Source organism: Chroicocephalus ridibundus, chromosome 3, assembly GCF_963924245.1.
Source record: "Chroicocephalus ridibundus chromosome 3, bChrRid1.1, whole genome shotgun sequence".
In the NCBI taxonomy this organism is placed as follows: Eukaryota; Metazoa; Chordata; class Aves; order Charadriiformes; family Laridae; genus Chroicocephalus; species Chroicocephalus ridibundus.
In genome coordinates this window covers 96,311,040-96,332,143 of record NC_086286.1, presented here as the reverse complement: position 1 = coordinate 96,332,143, position 21,104 = coordinate 96,311,040, and the positions used below count along the sequence as shown (strand labels likewise).

Sequence of the window (21,104 nt, the reverse complement as noted above, 5' to 3'; positions counted from 1 at the left end):
TACATTTTATGGTGCCTCGTAATGATAAAATGTTATTTCCCTATATTAAAAGGATAAATCCATAAATGATTGTGGGGTTTTATTTTGTTATTGTATGACCTATTTGACCGCTATTTCTTCAAGAAGTCTACTTTTAATGAAGGAAAACACGTTCAATTTGGAGGATCCATTTATGCAAATATTTAGATCAACAGCTTGTGATTTAAAATCAGTTTATAATTACACCATTAAGCTGGATAAATACAAAAACTATATACATAAACGATGATTTTGAAAATACTCCATTGCAGCCATGTTTCTCTTGATTGTTTTTACTATGTGGGAACAGCCTTAAAACAAAGGTAAGTGTCAGTTTATTAAGACGAGAGTTCAGAAATGCATGCAAACAAGTTAGAACGAAGCACACCCACTTGATTTGCTTATTAGAGTATCTGACAGCTTCCTTTTGCTTCCACAGAAATCCATCAGATGACCATTAAAAGGTCTCACGCCGAAGCAGACCGTTCTGACGCGTCCACTGTCCTGTACTTCCCGTGTAACTCTCTCTCCAGGTCATACCTCAATACTGACTGTGTCCAGATGGTATTTTGGCTCGTTAGCTAGATTTACTTTTTCTGTTCGTGTGTGCCATACAAGAACCTATAAAACAACATTTACATTAGTACAGTCAGCTGCAGAGATGATACAAAAGCTTTCTAGTAAGTGTGGAAATCGGTACCTTTGTGCAGTTGTTTGCTTTTGGTTCCAGTTCCTCCACTGTTGTTATCTGTTTCAGAAAATCGGATTCTTGCATTCCTGGTTGAGAACCACGACGCTTGAATACGGCTTTCGGGTGCGACAGAATCACTTGAAGACTCACAGCAAATCCTTGGAGAGAGGCAGGGGGGAAATGTTAAGAAAAACCTTTAGGCTTAACGTATTTGTGCAAGTTACACTTAAGCCAAGAAATCTCCCATGTTCTTTTTAAAAATATGTAAATTTGATTATATGGATAGACAAAATTTGGTAGGTTTATACATCCTACTTTGTTTTGTTTTGCCCCAAAGGTGCAATCAGATTTTTTTTAATTGCACCATATTTTCAACGTGTTTAATCAATTTCCTGTCATGTAGGGAACATACGCTTTTTTGCCTGAAATGTCAGGTATTGCTAAGATCTCGCACTATTCTTCCTTTCTACTTCTAATTAAGAATTAAAACTAAATTTTAAGTAAAATAAAATGTATTGAAATTTATACTGTACAAACACTTCTAGGTTTAAAGGTGAGAGTCAGAAAAAAAGGTTAAAATATGTTAGTTAGAACAGCTGTGGTCTTCAGAGATTTTTAGCCTTTAGAGAGTTTTAACATGACTGTTGGTGAAAGACAAGCCCTATTAATGTTTTGCTTTGCACACCGTGTTGTTAATGTGGACTTGTGAATGATTTTCATCAGCGGTGGCCTGCGGGACAGTCTGTAGTGATCTGTGCATTGCACAGCCTGCCTGAAAGGGCTCCGTCAGCACACGTGCCTCCCCCTGCAATGCTCCCTTCCAGTAACGTACGTCAGGTCGCTCAAAGGGAGGTTACAAACTGAGAAATCACTAGTTTGAACAAACTCGCCCTCTCTGAAGCAGCTCTCGTGCACCTCCACTTTGCCGTTATCTCTAGAACTTACCAGTTTTCATTCAGCAAGGTTGTCACCTGTATGCTGCTTTAAGAGTGACTTAAAACTCGACTGATACACTTGTAACTCCTTGTGTCTAATTGCCAAGCCTACCAAAGAAATCCTTTTTTTGTCAGTTCAAAGTGGTTCCAGCTGTCCCTTTATAACAGCAGTAGTAACAGTTTTGACATCTGTTCTGGAAAACCACAAGAGTATTTCATTCTAAAGCCAGTATTAAAATTTTCTCATTTTTAAAAGAGTAAAACTTCATCTAACAGAATATAAGACTGTCCCCTTTTTTACTAGAATTATCTTGCTACTGTATTTTCCTTCAAACTATCTGTACCTTTTATGGGAACCTTTTAAAGAGGAAAATATAAGGAAGTAATTACTACATCACAGGCGAAGAAGGCACACTGAAACCACTGTTATCATCTTAACTATCATGCTCTTGCTTGTAGCAAAGCACAGGAAGAGACCAGAAAGGGATTTTTATGTTATTAATTTTTTTTTAAGTAAACATTTGGACAGTGCATGTGAAGACTGTGGGTTGGATGTAAACTGAGGTCCTAATTCACTGGCAGGCACAGTTGAAGAAAACGTGTCACCTTATACATTATATCCTGTCTAAGATAAAGAAGAATAGGAGGCTAGATGGAAAGGGCTTATCCACACTTTCCAGAGTACTCTGGTGAATAAAAGACTTCCAGGAGGCGTGAGATGCCTTTAGTGCTTTCTGTGGCTGTAGGCTGGCTGTGAGGGAGCACGGGGTGGGCTCCATCCCACTGTACTCATTTGTGAGGAGCCAAGGTTGAGAGTTTAAGCTCCCTCAGCAGGAGAGCGCTGCGGTGCATACAGCCAGCTTTCTGCACCTTGAAAGATGACCATAGACTTATCATTGATGAACAAATTGGCCTGTTTCAGGTGTTTTTTTCATTCAATTAGAATAAACAATACAAATTTTTGGTGTAACTGGGCTTTAGCGTGGTTGATATTTTGGGCCCCCCTCAAAAAATGTTTGAGCCCTCATCAGCTGTGTGACCTGCTGTTTCTTTTTAAAAAGATTTAATTTTTTTTTAAGATGCAAGCTGGTTATCCATAAAGGAGAAAATGAAGTAAACACCAAAATTAGTGTAGTGTCCTAGTTTTTAGAGTGGAGAAGGAATCCATTCTAAGCAGAAGAGACACACAGCTTTTCTGCTGCTTATCTGTGTGTGTCTCAGCTTGGGTCCCTGCGCCCCCAGCCCATACTTATCCATACATTATTTTTTCCTAGGTTCTTGTGCTGCAAAGCTTGCTCCTCTGTTGAGAAAATTGTCTTGAGTTCTGAGGATGGATTTCAGATCTTCAGATGGGCCGTGCCCTCCCCTCCCCCCCTTCCTGCCATGCTATTGCAAACCACGATTTTAGGGTGTTATCAAAAAACCCCCATGTTTTCAGGCATCAAATAAAAGTCAGATTATTAAACTGAGTGTTGTATGTGGCAATGACACAAGACTACTGTGTGCTGACTGGCCTGAGGTTTGTTTCTTTGCTCAGTGGTCGTGCAGTCTTTGTTTCTTAAAAGAATCCAATAAAGCAGCAACTTAAAGAGAGAAAATAATTGTAGGAGACCTATCTCCTGGCTCTCTAGTTCTTCAGCTCTGCTTTATAACTGCTTTCATTTCACATGTATGATGACATTTTTTATTTACGTAGATAGACTTCCGATGGACTTGAGGGAAAACCATTTTCTTATGACAGCGTTCAGTTGACTTTTTATCTCAGACAGATCATTTTGGCATCAAAAAGAGAGGAGATGGCTCTGGTTTTGACCAGACTGGCACTAGTTATTTCTCTCAGTAGATAATGATCCTGTGGTAATAGATGAAAAGACACTGTTATTTTGAATTCTATCCCTAAAGAGGGATTAATCTGGGATTACTGTCTCCAGCATAGCGTAACGGAACAGTGCTACACGCATACAATTCTTTTACTTGATCATTATTCCTACAAGGTCGTATTGGGCTTAAGATCACATGAAATGACACAGGACGATTTCATAGCCAGAGTGTGAAGAGGTGTTTTTGGTTTTTTTATGTTTAATGCAAGGCTGTAAATTACATGTAATTGGCTGAAGAGCCACCTAGATAAGAATTCATTTGTTGGAGGACAAGATACCTGGGAGACATGGCAAAGATTACATCTCTGCTTCTTTCTACAGAAGCTGTTTCTGTTAATTCACACCTTGACTTGCGTTAGATCAATAGCTTCTGTTAAAAGGCAGAACCATCTTTCTTCATCCAGTTAGACCGAGACGGTCTTTAAAGATTTTGTTGCCGTGATTAATGCCTTTGCTTCCTGAATGTTCTGGATAGGGTAGTAGCTGAAGATAAGCTAGAAACTGAGAGCGTTTTTCGTTTCAGGAGTGTATAAATGCTAATGCTCAGTGCTGATGTTGAAACATATATACTGGTTTCCACACAGTTCAAGGTGCTGCCTTTGGTTTGTTGAACGTGCAGTGGTTTGGGGTCGGCTTCTTACAAGTATCTTCTCCCTGTGACATACTGTTTGGGTTGCAATAGGGCAGAGGTGCTCAACCAGGATTTTTGTAGTTCAGAACAAAGGCATCTGCTGACAGTTAATTTACCATGAAAGAGGATCTCCATTTTAAACTCAACAACATTTAAAATAGTTGTTACCCTTTGATGGTGGGGTGGTTTGGGGTTTTTTGAGTTTGGTGTCTGCCACAGCCACCCACTTAAAATCTTTTATACTTCTGACATCCAGCAGTGGCTCTTTCAGATGGAGAATAAATACACCTTATTATGCAGTGCCATTCAGAACTATTTCAACTGAGTTTTCTCCACATTATATTTTCATACTAACTATAGTATGATTGCAATTGCATAATTAAAATTTTTTCCCCCTATTTTTAATAACTTCAGTGTTTTCCAATGCTTTCAAAATAAAGCTTGGAAGATTCTAAATCAAATATGGAAATACTGTTTCATTAAGCATTTTGAAAATTTAAGACTTTTTTTTCTTTCAACCTTTTCTAAAGGTTGGATCAGATGATTTTTCAAGGTCACTTCCAACCTGGGCTCTTCTATGATTTTATGATTAATAGACTAGCATAAGAAAGATGAGATGTACTAAAGACCTCATACTATGGCAAAATTAGGAAAAAAAAAGTTTGCTCAGGCCCTAGCAGAGAGACTTAAGGCACAGTGGATAAGGTCTGGACCACAACTCCAAAATCTGCTTGCTCAGTGATTCACCAGCATAGATTAATCTCTGTGACTGAAGGAAGCAGCTCCTGGGATGCTCACATAAAGCATGCATCCGTTTTCCTTGAACAATCCTGACAGTAGGAGAATCACAATCTAACTTGTTCTCATGGGTGGTCAAAACCTCCAACACTGGGAACCAGCCAAAAGTAAATCACTAACAGCATAATTTAATATAGAACGCTTTAACTCAGGTCTATAACAAAACCACAGTGCCTCAGAGTCAATGTCACCTTTTGCTTACAACACCCAATTCTCTCTTGCTTTTCTTCCCAAGGGTAACGAAGTCTGTGTCAAACTCTAGAACCCACCTACAGTTAAAACTGAGGCGGAAATTTTAAAATTAGACACCAGAACTAATTCATGTGATCTGCTGGTTGCCAGACAAGAAGCAACACAGGAAACAGCTACTCTGCTTTCTGAAAGCAATTTAGCATTGGAGAATAGCAGTGTCAACCACAAACTCCTCAAAAGAAATAAGCCATGTTTACCGAACTGGTCTAATGTGACTGCCGTGTGTAAGCACATTTCAAAGAAGAATCTAGGGAAGTTGGCTACCTAGGGTCTTTGAGCTGATCCTAATGAAATCAGCAGGACCTGTCTCACTTGCAGTAGACTTGAATTTGGCCCTGTATCTTGAAGTCCAGAATAAGAAGTTTGTGTGCTTAAAAGCAAGGATGCACTTCCTCTTTACAGCCAGAAGTTGCATCAGTGGCCCCAAACCTTTTAAGCAGTCGTTATTTTCACACCTAGCCTCATGATCAAATTATTGTGAAAATCACTATGAAAAGATAGTTCTCTAAACTAAAGAGAGACCCCTTACCAGTGCTTTGGGAATACACTAATAAACAGCTGTAGATAACCGAGCAGTTTAATATATGCACCTTTCTTTTTTTCATGGTAATATTTTCAAAAGAGATCCTTGATCTTCCGTATGTGCAGTATATGGTATAACCTGAGTTGCCTATATACTTGGTGCCAGCAGGAGGAGGAATGGCAGTGATGTACTACAGCATGGACTTAGGTTTGTTAGCAAGTCCCCAAGGGTATACTGGGGGGGTCAGGGACTGACAAGGGTGGAAACCGGAGTGTTAACATGCATCCTGTAGATTCCACCTGTTCAAACGCCTGTCCAGATGCAGTTCTGGATTTACAGGTTCTGTTCTGTTTCTGCCCTTCCACCATATTCCGTATTTTAAGATGCAAACTTAACATAATTTTTTAGCAGCCTACCCAGCATCCATTTCCCTCCTTGCTGAAATTAAAAATGTAATTTAATCAGTTATTTTTTTGAAGACTAATAAAATTTTTCTCACAGAGTAGTAACTCCTTGTTTGTAGATCTGCAATAACTTCCTATAATCTCAACCCTTGTACTTTTTGCCTCTGTAACCCTCCCTTCTGTGACTTCGGTAAGAGGACATGCAGATAATGTTCGTCATGGAGCTGGTTTTTCCTCATGCCAGTGTTTCAGCCAGCAACTGCAAAGTGTAAACAACACCTTAAGAACTCGCCATGCATCTCTTTGTTTCTGGGTTAGACTCCCTTGGCTGATGTTGTGTAATGGCTTTTTGCCTGCTGCTAATGAATTATGAACCATGCTATCATCTTTATAATGCCCATTAAACTACCCATAAATTACCTGCTCTAGGTGACCCTGCTCTGGCAGGGAGGTTGGACTAGATGATCTCCAGAGGTCCCTTCCAACCCTACCATTCTGTGATTCTGTGATAAGTAAGCACTTCTCTAGCATAGTATCAATATGTATCTAGAAGTCCACTGGCAGAGACCCTTAAAATGCACAGTCCTCAACAGGCTGCATGGGTTTAGGGATTGACATATCTAGGTCTTCCCTGAGGAATGCCCCTACCTAGACACTCAAAATATTTTCATTCCAGGTGATACTATTAACTTGAAATGCTTCTACAGTGCAGAAGAATTCACCTATTGATGGTTCTGTCTTTGAGGTATTAACAACTATTTGTTCTCCTTTCCCTTTTTTAACCAATTGTACTGTAAAAGCTGTACATATTTTTCATCAAACATTTCAATCCATATAAAACTATTCTGTTGATGTGACAAAGCACTGTCCTTTTCCCTCTCCCAAAACATAAGGGTATCAGGAAAAAAATGAAAACGGCTGGCTATTTCTACCCTATTCTTGCCCTTGTATTCCTACTTTTCCTCTCCTTCCTGAATACAGAATATGCTCAAGTACAAATATCGTATCCTTTGCTGTGAAATCAGCTGCTGCTACATCAGAAGTCAGACTTCTACATAGTGGTGATTCATGTGGCAGTTGTGAATATATACAAGAGATTGTCTAAGCATGGACTGACAACAAGACAGAGCTATGCGGTGTGCTAACTTCGCAGCAGAAGATTGATTAGATCCATTTTGAAGCTTTTCTGCCTTCATCTACTAGGCTACAGCTGTCAGTGATTTTTCCCCTAAGCCCAGTGTTTCAAACTATAGCCATCTACAGTTATCACTGTCATTCCAAATAATCAATAAAAAAAATGAATAATTTCATGATAAAGTAGCATATTACAACATGAGGTGTAAGAAGGGCCTGTGTTTACACTTCCTGGTGTAGACTGATGACACAATAAAAGGCAGGGGCTCCTTGCAAAAATTAACTGGATTAACTCATTTACAATTAACTTGTTTCAGTCAAACAATTTATACAACATAAAAGCCAGGCTGCCACATGAAATTAAAAACAAATGAAAGTAAGTTCAGATATCACCAAGAAGCAACTTAATTAGATGAGATGTGCAAGCTAAGACTTCCCGGATGTTTAGTGCTGAAGGGCTGCGTACAGCGGATGCACTTCGGAAGTTTCAAAAGCTGCTTTATACCGAGACATCTGTTTCTGTCCCACTCATAAAGAATGTAAGAATAGTTATTATGGGAAACATTCACGTATCATGAAACATGGTACTTACCTGCCATGTCGATAGCAAAGGGCCTGTCAGCTCTCCAGCCAGTGTACCAGCCAACAACTTTGCCGTTTTCCACCACCGGGCGCTCATACCGTCGTCCTCCTACCAGTCCCACGGGCCATACCGATACTTTGCGGGTTGTGCGCATCTGCAAGAGGCAGGCACAGCATGACTGCATGTACATTTTCCTGGTACACGTTTTTTTTTGTTTGGTTGTTTTTTTTTTTGTAAATTTTGGTGGAAAGCCTACACATTAATCATGGAAACTATGTATTTAAAAGCAATTCTAGCTTACAGATTTCAGCCCAGCAGAGTAAGCGTTTGAAAGCTGCATGTGCCCACTCGTTTTCTGTGAACTCACCAGCTCTCTAGCCTGTAGGCACTTCGGTTCTACCAAAAATATCCTATTCATATTATTTTTGATAACAGAAATTTTAAAACCCATGAAAAAACAGTATTTGTATTCTTGTTTGTTTGTTTGGGTTTTCAAAGGTGTACTAGGTCTTTTTTACCTACAAGACTGTAGCAATCTTGCAGTAGGCTTATTTCTACAGACTGCTTACATATTGTACAAGCCCGGCGAGAGAGAATATTATAACAATGATTAATAAATATACATTACATTAAGACAATTACAGTTAGTTTGAGACTGGTAACAAATACACTGGGTACAGAAAATTGTGACCCACAACTCTTCCCCCTACCTGCAACATACCAGATTTGTACAACAGGTGCAGATCAGATCTATTAAAAGTTCACAGAAAATAAGTTTGGGCTAAGCCTTTTTAACTTCTACATTTTCTCCCAAAAAAACCTCTAAGTTTCTGAGAAGGACAGAAAGCAGGTCGAGCAGGATGCTTCTGACAGTTTGCTGTCAGTAACTGGAGTTTTTCCCAATGGTGTAAATGTAATGAAATTCTGGAAATGTGATCCTCATCTAGCCTAGAGGAATCTATAGATACTAAAAAATTACTCTTTCTTTATCAAAAAGCGTGCATGACTGGGATTCAGTGAATTCAGTTCACTGGTTAGTGGACCATTTTCTTCAGTAAACAGGAGATAACGTGACACGAACCTGATGCACTGCTCCCCATGGGAAAATCACTGACAGCCTGGCAGAAGAACTTGAGAAGACGAGTGCATGGACACAGCGACTTGCACATTTAACCACACTGATTCAAAAGCCACTGTTTTAACTGCTGTGCTTAAACATGGTCCTATTTAAGCAAGTATTAAACTATTTCAGTGTAACATGGGCTTAATCTGACCAATTTTTAAAACAATCTCTTTTATTCTAGTGCAGTTGAGGCCTATTCCTTAGGGAAAGGTTATCCCTTTCTCCTTCCAAGCGCTCCTTTTAGCAAAAACAAACACAGTTTTACATATTTGTAAGTGCAGTCCTCTATCGATAGATGTTGAAGTAAAAGACAACCTTGGTTAAATATTAAACGCTTCCCTCTCTTTCTGCCAAGGTGAAAGATTTATCATGCATATCATCTAGACTCCCAGGAGATGCACCAGAAAAAAAACCAAAGACATCACATCACTCTGGTTCAGATTTCGAAGCTAGAAACATTAGCAGATTCTTAGGAGAACTTTCACATAGGGAAGGCATAAAACAGATATTTTAAAATCCAAAATATGTATATACACCCAGAAGAGAGGCACACACGTTCTCGCCTTCCAATTCTTTGTGTATCTTTAAATTCATTTAGCAAAATTTTCGCACTTTCACCCTAATAATTGTTACAGCAAGTCAGACCATCTCACTCAGTATCAGACCATCTCACTCAGTATCAGCAGTCCATATGGGTTAAGAACAGAGTATGTATGCAATAGGCAATAAAGGGAATTCTCGTGATAAGGATTCTATCCAAACCATTGACTAATTTCCAGTGAGAGACTGCCATGAATCTCTCTACAGGTTATTGTTAAACATGTTTGCCTGGAACTGTTCTCCCTGATTAAGATAATTTTTCCAATCTCTCCCACTCCTCCGTTTAGGAAATGCAGAGTTAGCAATTAACTATTTGGATATGGAAATCAGCCAAACCTCCTCATGAAGACCTTTTAGCTCTGGTATTAGTGATATATCCATTTCGCAAATTTTTTTAACAGTGTATTTATATTAACATCCAAACACATCAGACACAGGACATCATCCTGTTGGGCTTGACTACACAGGCAAGTTTACAACATGTTTCCAAGGGCACGATCAAGCCGCATTTACCCAAAGGTGCTACACCAGTATTAACCGCAGGACAAACACAGATACCCACTAACTTTTTGTGTTGCCATTAATACCTTCTGGAGGGTATGGGTACCTGAACAAATTATTAGTGTACTGATTTACAGCATTTTAGTTACCCTGGACCAGCTGCCTGTACCCACGGTAAGCATAAAATGCCGTAAGACAAGGGCAGGCACGCTCTAACTACAACAGAGTAGCTAACTGGGGGAAGATGTCGAAAAGTAAGCCCATGCCCTGCCTTTTCCTCACAGGGAGCATTTGGGCAGCTGTACTGCAAAATGAGACAGATCACACCAGGCTCCCGGATTGCGTCAACAGCAGCCACAGCATTTATGCTAGCAGAACCAGACGGATTTACATTAATAGCTTACCTTACACGGTGTGTAGGAAAATCTTGTCATTGAGAAGTATCTCGCTGACCTCATGAAACCAGCATGCAATGACCCAAGAAGTTTTAATTATTACAGTCTTCAGTCCATCTCAGTGTCTATGAGTTAAGTCAGTAAAGCCACCACACATCAGAAGGAAGTAAGTAACCCTTTAAAGAGCTCTTTATTTTGTCCTTGGGTTACTTTCTTTATTCTCATGGGTTACATTTTGGGAGAATTAAATAAGCAGGTGTCAAAAATACAGTAATCCCTTTAAGTACAAACTGAAAGAGCACATCTAGACCGGTATTTATGCTAATTCTGAAATACCTTACAGACTCAGGATATGCTAGGCAGATGAAAGTAGGAATATTTCTTTTAATGTTCTGAGAGTAGCATTACTGCATTTAACATACTGACGTGTTAAAGCTGTATTTATGTACAATGGGGAAAGCTATTATTTGGATTAAAAGGCCAGCTTGCATCTGGAATTTGATGCTGCTAATCATTGGGACAGAAAAAGGTGATTCAAAACCGTGTTAATTCTAAATAGCTTTAGTGGTGTGGGTTAAACAGCTGCCAAAATCCTATAACTTACAAACAGCTTCCTAAATTACTCTTCTACCTGTCATTTTAATGTGCGGTAGCACATGCTATCTTAATACTCAGCAATTTAAGTCCTAGTAGCTTACATGAATGGTATTCATCTTACTTATGCTTAACTCTCTGTAAGTTAGGTATCTGGTCTGTCCTAGTTAGATTTCTGTAGTTCATGAACAGAGATAGGAACCTACTGGTGTGGTTCATCCTGCCTGGCTTAGACAGCTATCTGAAGGTAGGATGAATCTCCCTCTGGAAATGCTTTTGTCCTCTATTTGCTTTCTGATTATTTGAAAGGGGGTCTTGGGCATTGTAGAGTGATATACTGCATGGGGGAAGATGTGAAAAGGACTCTGTGAGATAGCAGAATGAACCCAAACAAATTGGGGGAACACAATTGGGAAGGAGTGGTCAAGGAAATGACAGGAGAGAGGAGTAACAACTGCCCAAAGAAATCCCAGTGAGATGATGGGCATATAACAGTAAATACAATAGCAATAGAGGATCCACTAAAGATTAACAAGTGAAAATGCAGAAAATGTAGCCAAGCAATAAGAGAGATAGTGATAAAAGCATTGCCAAAAATAGCATCTCATTAGTTAATCAAGAAAAGCTGCTTAATGGGATGCGCCGGACTGATGGATAGGGAAGATACCAAGCCAGTAGCAAAATATAAAAGCCCAAGGGGAATGAAAGCAAATGACAGACAGAAGGAAGCATGGCCATACTTCCTACAGTGAAAAGGTTTCCAGGCTGGAACAGCCATCCTAGTGTTTTTGCAGCAAGTTGTTGATGCATTTCTGTTTGGGATTCAAAGCTCTCAGCAAACGCAAACCTGGCTGCCACACATGGTGAGCTTTTCTTCTCCCACTGTTCTCTCTCACTTCAACCCCGGTGTAATTTGTGATCCGGACTGGCCAGGCTACAGATTATTGTCAAGATTTGCCCCCCTCCCATCCCAGCAAGATTCAAGCTGATTCCTCTGCAAAATTCCAATTTATTATTACCAAAGATGGGATCTAGAGCTCCGTCACTACCAGTCTTCCACAGGAGAAAATGTTACGGGTTAAAGCACAAGCACAGCCAAGTTCCCTATCAATTCTCAGACAGGCATCCTGAATTACTCACAGGTCACTTAAAGCCAAATTCTGCTTCACCAAAACTTACATGATTGCACTAGAAGTCAGAGGGACAGCCCAGCTGCAATGATGCTATGCCCATTTACTGAGGCATTAAATGGAGCTCCTGCCCCTACTAATCATTACTTCAAAGAAGTCATAGAAAATCCGTGCCAGTGGGTTTTGTGGTTCAGGCACTGTGACGCTCAGGGGACAGTAACTTCAAAAAGCAAGTTCGTTGTCAGTAAACTTGATGGTAAAGGGTATGTCTCCATGGGAAAACTTGTGAAAAGGGTCCACAATATATAAGAAAATATAAAAATAAAAATTGTCAATCATTGATCTAGCCTGCTCTACAACCCCCCACAGGTGATCTGATTTAGCACTTCATCATCCTTACTATTAGAAAGCTTTTTTCCAAACATCTGCCATAAACCTCCTCTGCTGATCTGCACCCAATCTATACTGCAGAGGGAGGATAGATTAATTCCCCCTTCTCTCAAACAACATTTTACATATGGGATACAATGATTAATGCTTCTAAATTACACCAGCATCCTTGGGCACAAATGTCAATATTGCTTCCCTACAGGAGAAAACTGTACTAAATTTAACTAAAGCAGTTGGGAGCCAATTTCTCTGGGTTGGGAAGTCTTCCAAAACATTTTATATTTATGTTTCCTTTTGGCCCTTGTACTTACTAATTCTTTTTCTCATCCTACTTTCTGTTATTCTACTAGGTTGTGTTCACTGTACCTCTGAAGAACTGCTGATCATGCGTGCTTAATTTCTTAGTAAAAGTATCAGTTTCACAGGTAAAAAGACTTCTGTTGAAGTGCAGAAACAGTCAGTGCTTGGTACTTTGTAACCCAGAGTCCCTCACGGGGATAAATCTGTTTCAAATACCTTTTTTTTTTTGTCACTGTTTGCTCTCACTTTTAAGCTATTTCATTGTTTCTCTACCAGTCTTTTCTAATCCAAGCTCTTTAGCATAGGTGTTACATGTCTATGTGCAAGGGGAATGTCAGTGCGCATTTAAAATCTGTCATGTATTCTTAAATCATTTATATACTAGAAAGGTATTTAATGCACTGCTAACTTATATTTAGATCTTTTTTATGATGAAGAAAATAACTAATGACAGCCAGCTAATATTTAATTCTGTGTAGACTACTTAGTATTATTTTTAAGACTATAGCAAAATTTGATTTTTCCAGCCAGCTCCAAGAGATACAACAGATCTCCATGTTTTCAAAGATAAACAGATTCACTTATACTACTTTTACATCTTTTGCATAAATATATCCATTTAAAAAATATACAGAGTTAGCTTAATACAGTGTATAAAGGTTAGGGCGGTTATATAAAAGTTATCCAAGGAGCACTAACCCTTCCCTAGTCAAAGCTGGAATAAGTCGTAAATATTTACCTCTTCTGTAATGTCTTTTTTTAGTTGCTCTCAAAATATTTCACAAAGATGATCATGGCAAAACTGAAGCCTTTGCGACATGCAATGCCTGCACATATTTCTGGTCTATTTTTAACAACAAAGATTTTTTTTTTTTTTGGGTTACAAACTGCTAAGAGCCCTTAGAATACCTGCTACCTTCGTTACATACCTTTTGGGAAAGTGAAGGGCAGGGGCATAAGAAAATGCTTTCAGTCTGCATTGCTCACACGACTTGCCCTCTGCTCTACAGTGCCAATCTGAAAATTACTAGAGTTGGACAGCCCTAACCTTCGATAGCCAAGGCAGTCTTCTGCAGGCAACAGCTACAGCAAACTGAATTCTTGTCCCCAACTCAGAGGGGGCAACAGGGCTAACCGCTAAGCTATTAAATAAAAGTTTGGGTGTGTTTTTTTTTCCCCCCCCTTAGAAATGACAATTAATGCTGTGATTTACTTTGAACTCCATGCTGCAAGGCTGTGTTCAGATCACACCTTATAGAGTGGGTTCCTCTAAGGAGTCCCAGTCTGCAGATCCTCTACACACTCAGACAAGATCGTTGTGTATGCCATACATTGCATGCTCTAGGCACCTAGCAAATCTTGCTACAAACTTTTAGACGCCAATGACCAAAGGGCTAGGGGTGGCAGCGAGGGAGATCATAGTTTTAGATACAAGCATTTTAATTTCACATACACCTCAGTTTAGGTGTCTGAGCAAAATATAAGCAAAGGTAACAGATATAACCTAGACAGAAATCTCTAAAAATCAACGCATTTCTGAATGCAGCAAGCTCACTTTCTCATACATGATAAAGACTTTATTCCTGTTCTTCGTACTCCTTAAGCAGCTCACTCCTCACCTCGAAGGTTTCAGGGGAGTCTGAATCAACAGCACAATCAACAGCAGAGTGGACCTCCAACACAACTTCCTCCAAATTGCATACAGATCCTTACAGGGACCAAAGCAGCAGTGGCCTTTGGCCAACTACTCAAAATATGGATAGGGTAGAGAAAATGACTGAGATGCAGAAACACGTGAAGGATGTGAAGAGTTAAGGTAAGTGGAACTTAGCGATGGCTATCTTTGGTTTCTAGTGCTGAGGCTAATCTTGTTTTTAAAATCTCTCTATGAAGGTGGAATGCCAGCTTTATCTTAGGTTTTCTTTCTGGAAGTCTAAAAATGTAAAATTGACAGTTGCTAAGCATCAGTCACAATATTACAATAACTTGCATTCAAGAATAAGATGAAGCACAAATGCAACAGAAACTATAACAGAGTCACTCCAAAAAGAACAGCCTACAGTAAAAAATAGAAGTTATGATGATTCATACAGAAACATCTGTAAAGCTTATCAAATACAATAGTTGGGATTTCAGGCCTCTCAGTGGCTTTTTTATGAATGCAAGGTGACGTTCAACTGATAAGAGACGTTTTCAGAAAAAGGACTGTTGTTTTTGATGGAGAGATGCAGATGGACACCTCCAGGTGAACAGATCATATCTGAGCAGAAAAAATATAAGTTATTTTCGAGGTCTGCATCCTAAAATAATAAGTCACAAAATAGGATATGCCAGAACCGCCCGCATTAATGTGAAAGCACTATTTTTCACTTGACCACCATTATACTCTCAAGCAGAAAGAGCTGGGAATAACTTAAACGCCACATGTCCACTCCTGAAAATATTTCTTCATCATTGCTGCAGCCCCAGTTAGTATTCTAAAGAATTTTACAATCACTGAACCAATTGGTCCTTTCCCTGAAGCCTTTCCAGGGAAGGTGAGCCTTTCCTAACAAAATGCTCAGATGAGTCAATGCTGCATACACTGTAGCAGCAGGAAGACAAACCAGGCTCTCCACCTTATTCTAGGAACAACAATGAAACCTGCTCAGACCCTGCCCAGTTTAACTTTGAGGACATAGTTTTGCCGGTCAGAAACTAAGCTCACACACATGCCACCATATGTCTTCGGAAAAGAGCAATTATAAACAGCACCAGAGGGTTCCAGTTTTACTACAGATGGTGACATTTTCCAGCAAAACACTACTGTAAGCTGGAGGGTTTTTTCCCTGATTTCCATGAAATGCATTTTGCCCCGGTCTATTGGGCCCAGCTCACTCCATATCAAATATGAGGTACTCATTCCTGTAAGTACCAGACAGAAGTACTTCGGACAGAGATTTGAATTTCCTCATCAAAAGCTCTCAGAAGTATCCCATGGCATCTCATGTCAAAGCATGCTCCTTTTTGATCATGCCCTTATGGCTTATACACCTTCACTCACAGTAAAGCCTTTGTGGTTTTTGCTTTGTTAAAAAGGCTACATCTTCTCTAAGGGCACTAGGGAAACCCACAGCAAAGGAGCTGCCTTAAACACAATCCTTCACTGACCTGCAGTTTCCTGGCACGCTGTCTGCTCCGTAATGCTTTTTCAACCTCTGAGCAAAATGCATCCCTAACGCTTTTCTCATGTTGCTTTTCTGGTCCTAACTAGCACTGGTTCCCACCCCCCAAAGCCCTTGCTGCTGTTACTGTAACAAACTTGGAATCAGAAGAAAGCCATTACAAAGAAGGCAGACCTATTTCATAAGCCAGCAAACGTACAGAACTGCTTGGGGACAGATGCTAGCAGACATTGCTGCTGGCAGTTTGGGACCCACATGTCCCCATGCCCGCATCAGTGACATGCTGAAGGTCACCCAACCAACACAGAATGGTGGTAGGACCAAAATTCAGAGATCCTGTCTCGTCCCTCTGCATTTATACCACCTTCCTACAGTTTATTTGACCTCCTTTGGGATTATGTGACTGCAGGTCTGTAGAATTGTTCCTGGCAGGGTAACAAACTGAAAAAAACCTCCCGCGCAGGTATCGTTACTGCCACTTTCATGGCAGAAATTATTACCAGATTTCATCTGCACACAACACGTTCTGAAGCTGTTCTCTTCATGCTTGGAGAAGACAAGCACAGTTTACCCTCATAAATCAATCAATTCCTGAAGGAGAAATCGGAATTTACTACAGAGCTGTCAAGCCAGAATCCACAAAGATAGAGAAGGGTTTGTTTTAAGAAAAAAAAAAAAAAAAACAAAACCCTAAAGCAGTGCCTCAACTGAAAACACTTTGCTCTCTCCAAATGCAACCTCCCACTTGTCTTAAAGGCAGATCCCTTTAGTAAAGCCTGCCAAGGGACTTCCATTAACTTTGTCAGGTCGACAAGGCATTCCCCGTGTTACTACCAGCAGCGTCCCAGAGACCTTACATACAGCTCGTTAGGGACCCCAGAAAACAGTCATGGGAACTTGCAGCGGTAACTGGAACAAAAGCTCCTTCTCCACTCCTGTAACAGAGCTTTCCAACCACCACATTTCACAGGAAGACTCATTCATGCCTATGTGTTTGCCAGCAAACACAGGGCTCAGGATAAACGCCCCTTCCCCAGCAGCTGAACCCCGGTCAAAGAGAAGCCTTAGGACTGCGGAGATGCACGCCCAATGTGATCATTCTTGTTAGCAAAAGAAAACACAGATTGCCTGTTGTGCTTGCAGTTTTCAAAGTTAACCCTTCAGACAGATTTATCTCCCTGCTTTCCTGCATTTCCCACCTAATTAGAGAGGTAATTTGTACCTTTTTTTTTTTCACTGTTTACAGCAATTAGAACAGTAATACAGGAAATTATAAAAGAATAAGCCTGACAACCCCCCTTCAGTAGCTGTGGGTCACTCAAGTGATCAGTCTGCCAATACTGTTCCTTTAGCTTGTCCTTAACATTTGTATTAAGAAAAAAAAAAAAAAGTAGAGATTCATCTCCAAATATCTTTTGTCCCACATTACTCATTGTGGTGAAGCCTGTACCAATTCACAGGCTCCCTAAGATTGAATCAAATTAGTTTTACATCCCCGAACAGAAGTGGACACTCCCATCACATCAAAGATCGGTAGGTGGAATTACTCTGCATTATAATGCGCTAAGCGCAGCCAGGAGATTTTAAGGAAAAATCAATTACAACAAAGGTTTAGCCTCCAGGCAAAGGTCTTCAAATTAGCAGCTCCAGTGCTGAATGCTAAATGGGCAAAGGAAGTAAGGCATCCCTTCGGAATGGGGACCCTGCACCTGCCCACACACTGGAAAGGGAAAGGGAGGCATTACCAACCTGAGCACAAACGAACACAAGCATTTCTAAAATAACTTGCTTCAGGGAATTTCACGTGCTTCACATTTCTGTGTACCGTGTTCATTTTAACCTACCGACTGTAAAGCATTCAGGGAAGCACAGTGCTTCCAAACTGCAGAACAGGGGAGCACACCACTAAATACTGCCCACCAGCAAAAATCACGTACCGCAATTTGTCTGAAGTCCTGTACGTTCCCTATCTGCTGCCAACCTAGTTTTCCGTTTCCCTCCCTCCTTTTCCTGCCAAGGTTACTTTTCCAGCTGTCACTGAAGATGTATTCTGCTGTTTTATGTCCACCTACTAAACACCCCTTCTTCCTGCTAGGGGGAATCCAGAAAGAAAGCAGGATAACCTCTCCCCCGAAAAGGAGCAAAGCGCATCACCAAGGGGATGTAATGAAGACAAAACCAGGTCCCTCCACAAAAGAGGATCCAGAAACAGGGTGTTTGGTCATTACACAAACGATCTGCTGCTTTTAAGAGCTTCAAAAAAAACTGGGCAACTCCACGTGAAGGAGCCGGCTCTGGATTAATTTGTTCTCACCAAGAAAGAGCTGCAAAGGATGGCGACTCCTGATGTGAGTTTGCCCTACAGGGAGAGGAACGCAGCCTGAAAAAAAAATAGTATCAAAGACGACGAGCTTTTCATCCCAGTTTTAACACAAACATAGGATCCCTTAAATTTCCCTAAACGTGCCTCGCTAGGCAGGAAAACCATAAAACAGCAGGAAAAAGTTGGGGGGGCGGGAGGGGGGTGAGGAACATGGAAGGGAGGGACAAGAAACTTAAAGCGAAGAGCTGGGTGGTCACACACCCGCAGCGCCGGGAAGCCCGGGTGAGGGACGGGGCGACGGGACTTGTCTCATCCGTGCCTGGGTTTTGGGTGAGGGGCACCGGGGGTGATGCCGAGCGGGGATGGAACACGGCCCCCCCCGGCGCTGCGGGGCGGGACGGGCAGTGGCGGGGAGTTGAGGGAAGGCGAGGAGTGGCTGGACATGGCGGGCGCCTGAGGAGGTGCGAAGCGGACGCCTGAAGGGAGGCGAGGAGAAGCGGGACATGGCCGGCGCCTGAGAGGAGGCGAAGCGGACACCTGAGGGGAGACGAGGAGAGGCGGGAAACGGCAGGTGGCTGAGGGGAGGCGAAGCGAAGAAGCGGGACATGGTGGGCGCCTGAGGGGAGGCGAGGAGAGGCGGGAAAGGGCGAGCGCCTGAGGGGAAGCGAAGCGGCGGCCTGAGGTGAGACGGGACATGGCGGGCGCCTGAGGGGAGGCGAGGAGAAGCGGGAAACAGCAGGTGCCTGAGGTGAGGAGAGGCGGGACATGGCGGGCACCTGAGGGGAGGGCCGCGGCGCGCACCCCCCGCCCCGCACGCACCTCCTGGAAGAGTTCCAGACTGTAGGTGTTGTCGTCGTCGGCGAAGAAGAGCACCCCGGGCTGGGGCGGGGGCAGGTGCTGGTGCCGCTGCCGCAGCCATGCCAGGCCGGCGTTGCGCTGCTCGGTGGCGCGGGGCAGCCCCGGCCGCTTGTAGCGGCGGGGCGTGGGGACGTGGAGGTGGGTGCAGGGCAGGCCGGCTCCCGCCACGAAGCGGCTCACCAGCTCGCTGCGCGCCGCCGCGTCCTCCACCAGGATCCAGTGGAGCCGCGCCACCTGCCGGAAGGTGTTGGCCAGGCGGGTGAGCTCGGCCTTCTGCACCGGGCGGCTGTAGGTGGGCGTGATGGCATAGATGGTGGGCAGCGCCGCCTCCGGCCGCCGCGGGGGGGGAGCCCGCCCCGCTGCCGGCCGGGCCCCCCCGCTACCGCCCCCGCCGCGGGGGGCCAAGGCGGGCAGCGGCGGCCGGCTGCTGTCGATGTCCAGCACGATGATGACGATGAGGACCCAGGGCAGCAGCAGGAGGAAGCGGCTGAAGAGCAGAGACTTCATCCTGCCCTCCCGCCGCGCCGCCCCTCAGCGCCGCCCCATGGACGGGGGCGCTCAGCGCATGGCGGCGGGGCTGCCCCCTTCGCGCTCCTCCGCCGGGCGGACGGGGAGGGCGGCGCTCCCGACTGCGGGCGCGGGGGGCCGCCGGCGGGTCGGGTCGCGGCGGGTCGCCCCGCGGAGCTCTGCCGCAGCCCGGCGGGGCAGAGCAGGTGCCTGGCCCCACTCCCGCCGCGCCTCTATTCGGCGAGCGGCCGCCCTTCCTCCTCCTCCTCTTCCTTCTCCCTCAGCATCGCCAGGGGCGCCGCGCCGTCGCGGCCGGGGCTCGGGGGAGACGCTCCTTCTCCTCCGCTTCCCCGGGCGGCTCTGGCGGTGCGCGGGGGCGGGGAGAGGCGGGAGGGAGGGTCCCCGCGGGCGGCGGGGGGGCTCCCGCCCCGCCCCGCTCCGGCTGCCGCCCCCGGGCGCGGCGGGGAGGGGGCGGTGGCGGCCGGCGGAGCTCCGCGCTCGGTGCCCTCCGGGGGCGGCGCCGGGGCCGGGCTGGCGGCGGCACCGGGGGGCTCTTTCCCTCCGCGGTTGGCACTGCGGCCGGCGGCAACTTCGGCCGACGGCCGGGACGCCCTCCCGACGGGCCGGGGAGACCCCCGTGCTCCGCCGCGGAGGGGGTGCCTCCCGGAGTACTTACCGCTCGTACCGGCGGGCACCCGCTCGCTTCATTTTTGTTGTTTGGTTTTTTTGAGCTCCGCAGAAGTGCCAAGTTGTAAATAAGGCGGCCGTGTAGTGCCGTTCCCCGCGTTTTCCCTCGGTGCCCGTCAGCCGGTGCCACCCTCCCGGCCCCTGCCTGGTGTGACTGCGCTACCTGAACTGCCTTTTCCCCCTTTTTCCACCGTGCTGCTTCCCTATAGATCAGACGGACTTGAGAGCTCCTTTTTAAAAAGCATTCGTATATGAGAATTTCATAATAATCCACCTGTCTTTATTTTGAGAAAAAGGCATTCATCAGGTGCCGCAGCACACAGGAAACGCACGATCTAAAAACCTCTTATGAATCTTTTCCTACCAGGGAAGTTTCAGATGCATTTTTCAACACTCCCTGCTGTCATAACTAAACACAGCTTGAATTGTGCTTTTAAAACTTCATGTTGCATAAAAACACAGAGGCATGGCATTAGTATTTACAAATTACTGAATTCTCCGAAATTCTGTGATTAAAATGTTTTTACCCTTGTATAGATCAAATGATGGTCTCACCGACTTGTGGACTATTTTAAATCAGAAACAGAGTGATTCATCACTGATACATTGACTTATCAGTGGGAATAGCCCGGGTTAGAGAAATCTGTCATGTCTTCACACAGCCTCCTTGGTTTAAACTACTG

At 43.5% G+C, this 21,104-nt stretch overlaps 1 protein-coding gene across 1 annotated transcript; it reads right to left on the bottom strand.

The window, feature by feature from the left end:
- Nucleotides 1-501: 501 nt before the first annotated feature.
- On the bottom strand, nt 502-20,113 carry B3GAT2 (beta-1,3-glucuronyltransferase 2). The gene is made up of 4 exons (XM_063330235.1): nt 19,189-20,113; nt 7,859-8,003; nt 719-867; nt 502-639 (listed from the first exon to the last, which is right to left on the bottom strand). Exons 1-4 carry the CDS (start codon nt 19,732-19,734, stop codon nt 553-555), a joined length of 927 nt encoding a protein of 308 aa, XP_063186305.1. The 5' UTR covers nt 19,735-20,113; the 3' UTR covers nt 502-552.
- Nucleotides 20,114-21,104: the final 991 nt, after the last annotated feature.

Excerpts from the sequence above, each read along its gene's own strand:
- B3GAT2 (XM_063330235.1), bottom strand. The coding sequence starts at position 19,734 with ATGAAGTCTCTGCTCTTCAGCCGCTTCCTCCTGCTGCTGCCCTGGGTC. Across the intron at positions 868-7,858 it reads CTTTGCTATCGACATGGCAG|GATTTGCTGTGAGTCTTCAA; the intron begins GTAAGTACCATG and ends CCTCTCTCCAAG. Across the intron at positions 640-718 it reads AAGCAAACAACTGCACAAAG|GTTCTTGTATGGCACACACG; the intron begins GTACCGATTTCC and ends GTTGTTTTATAG.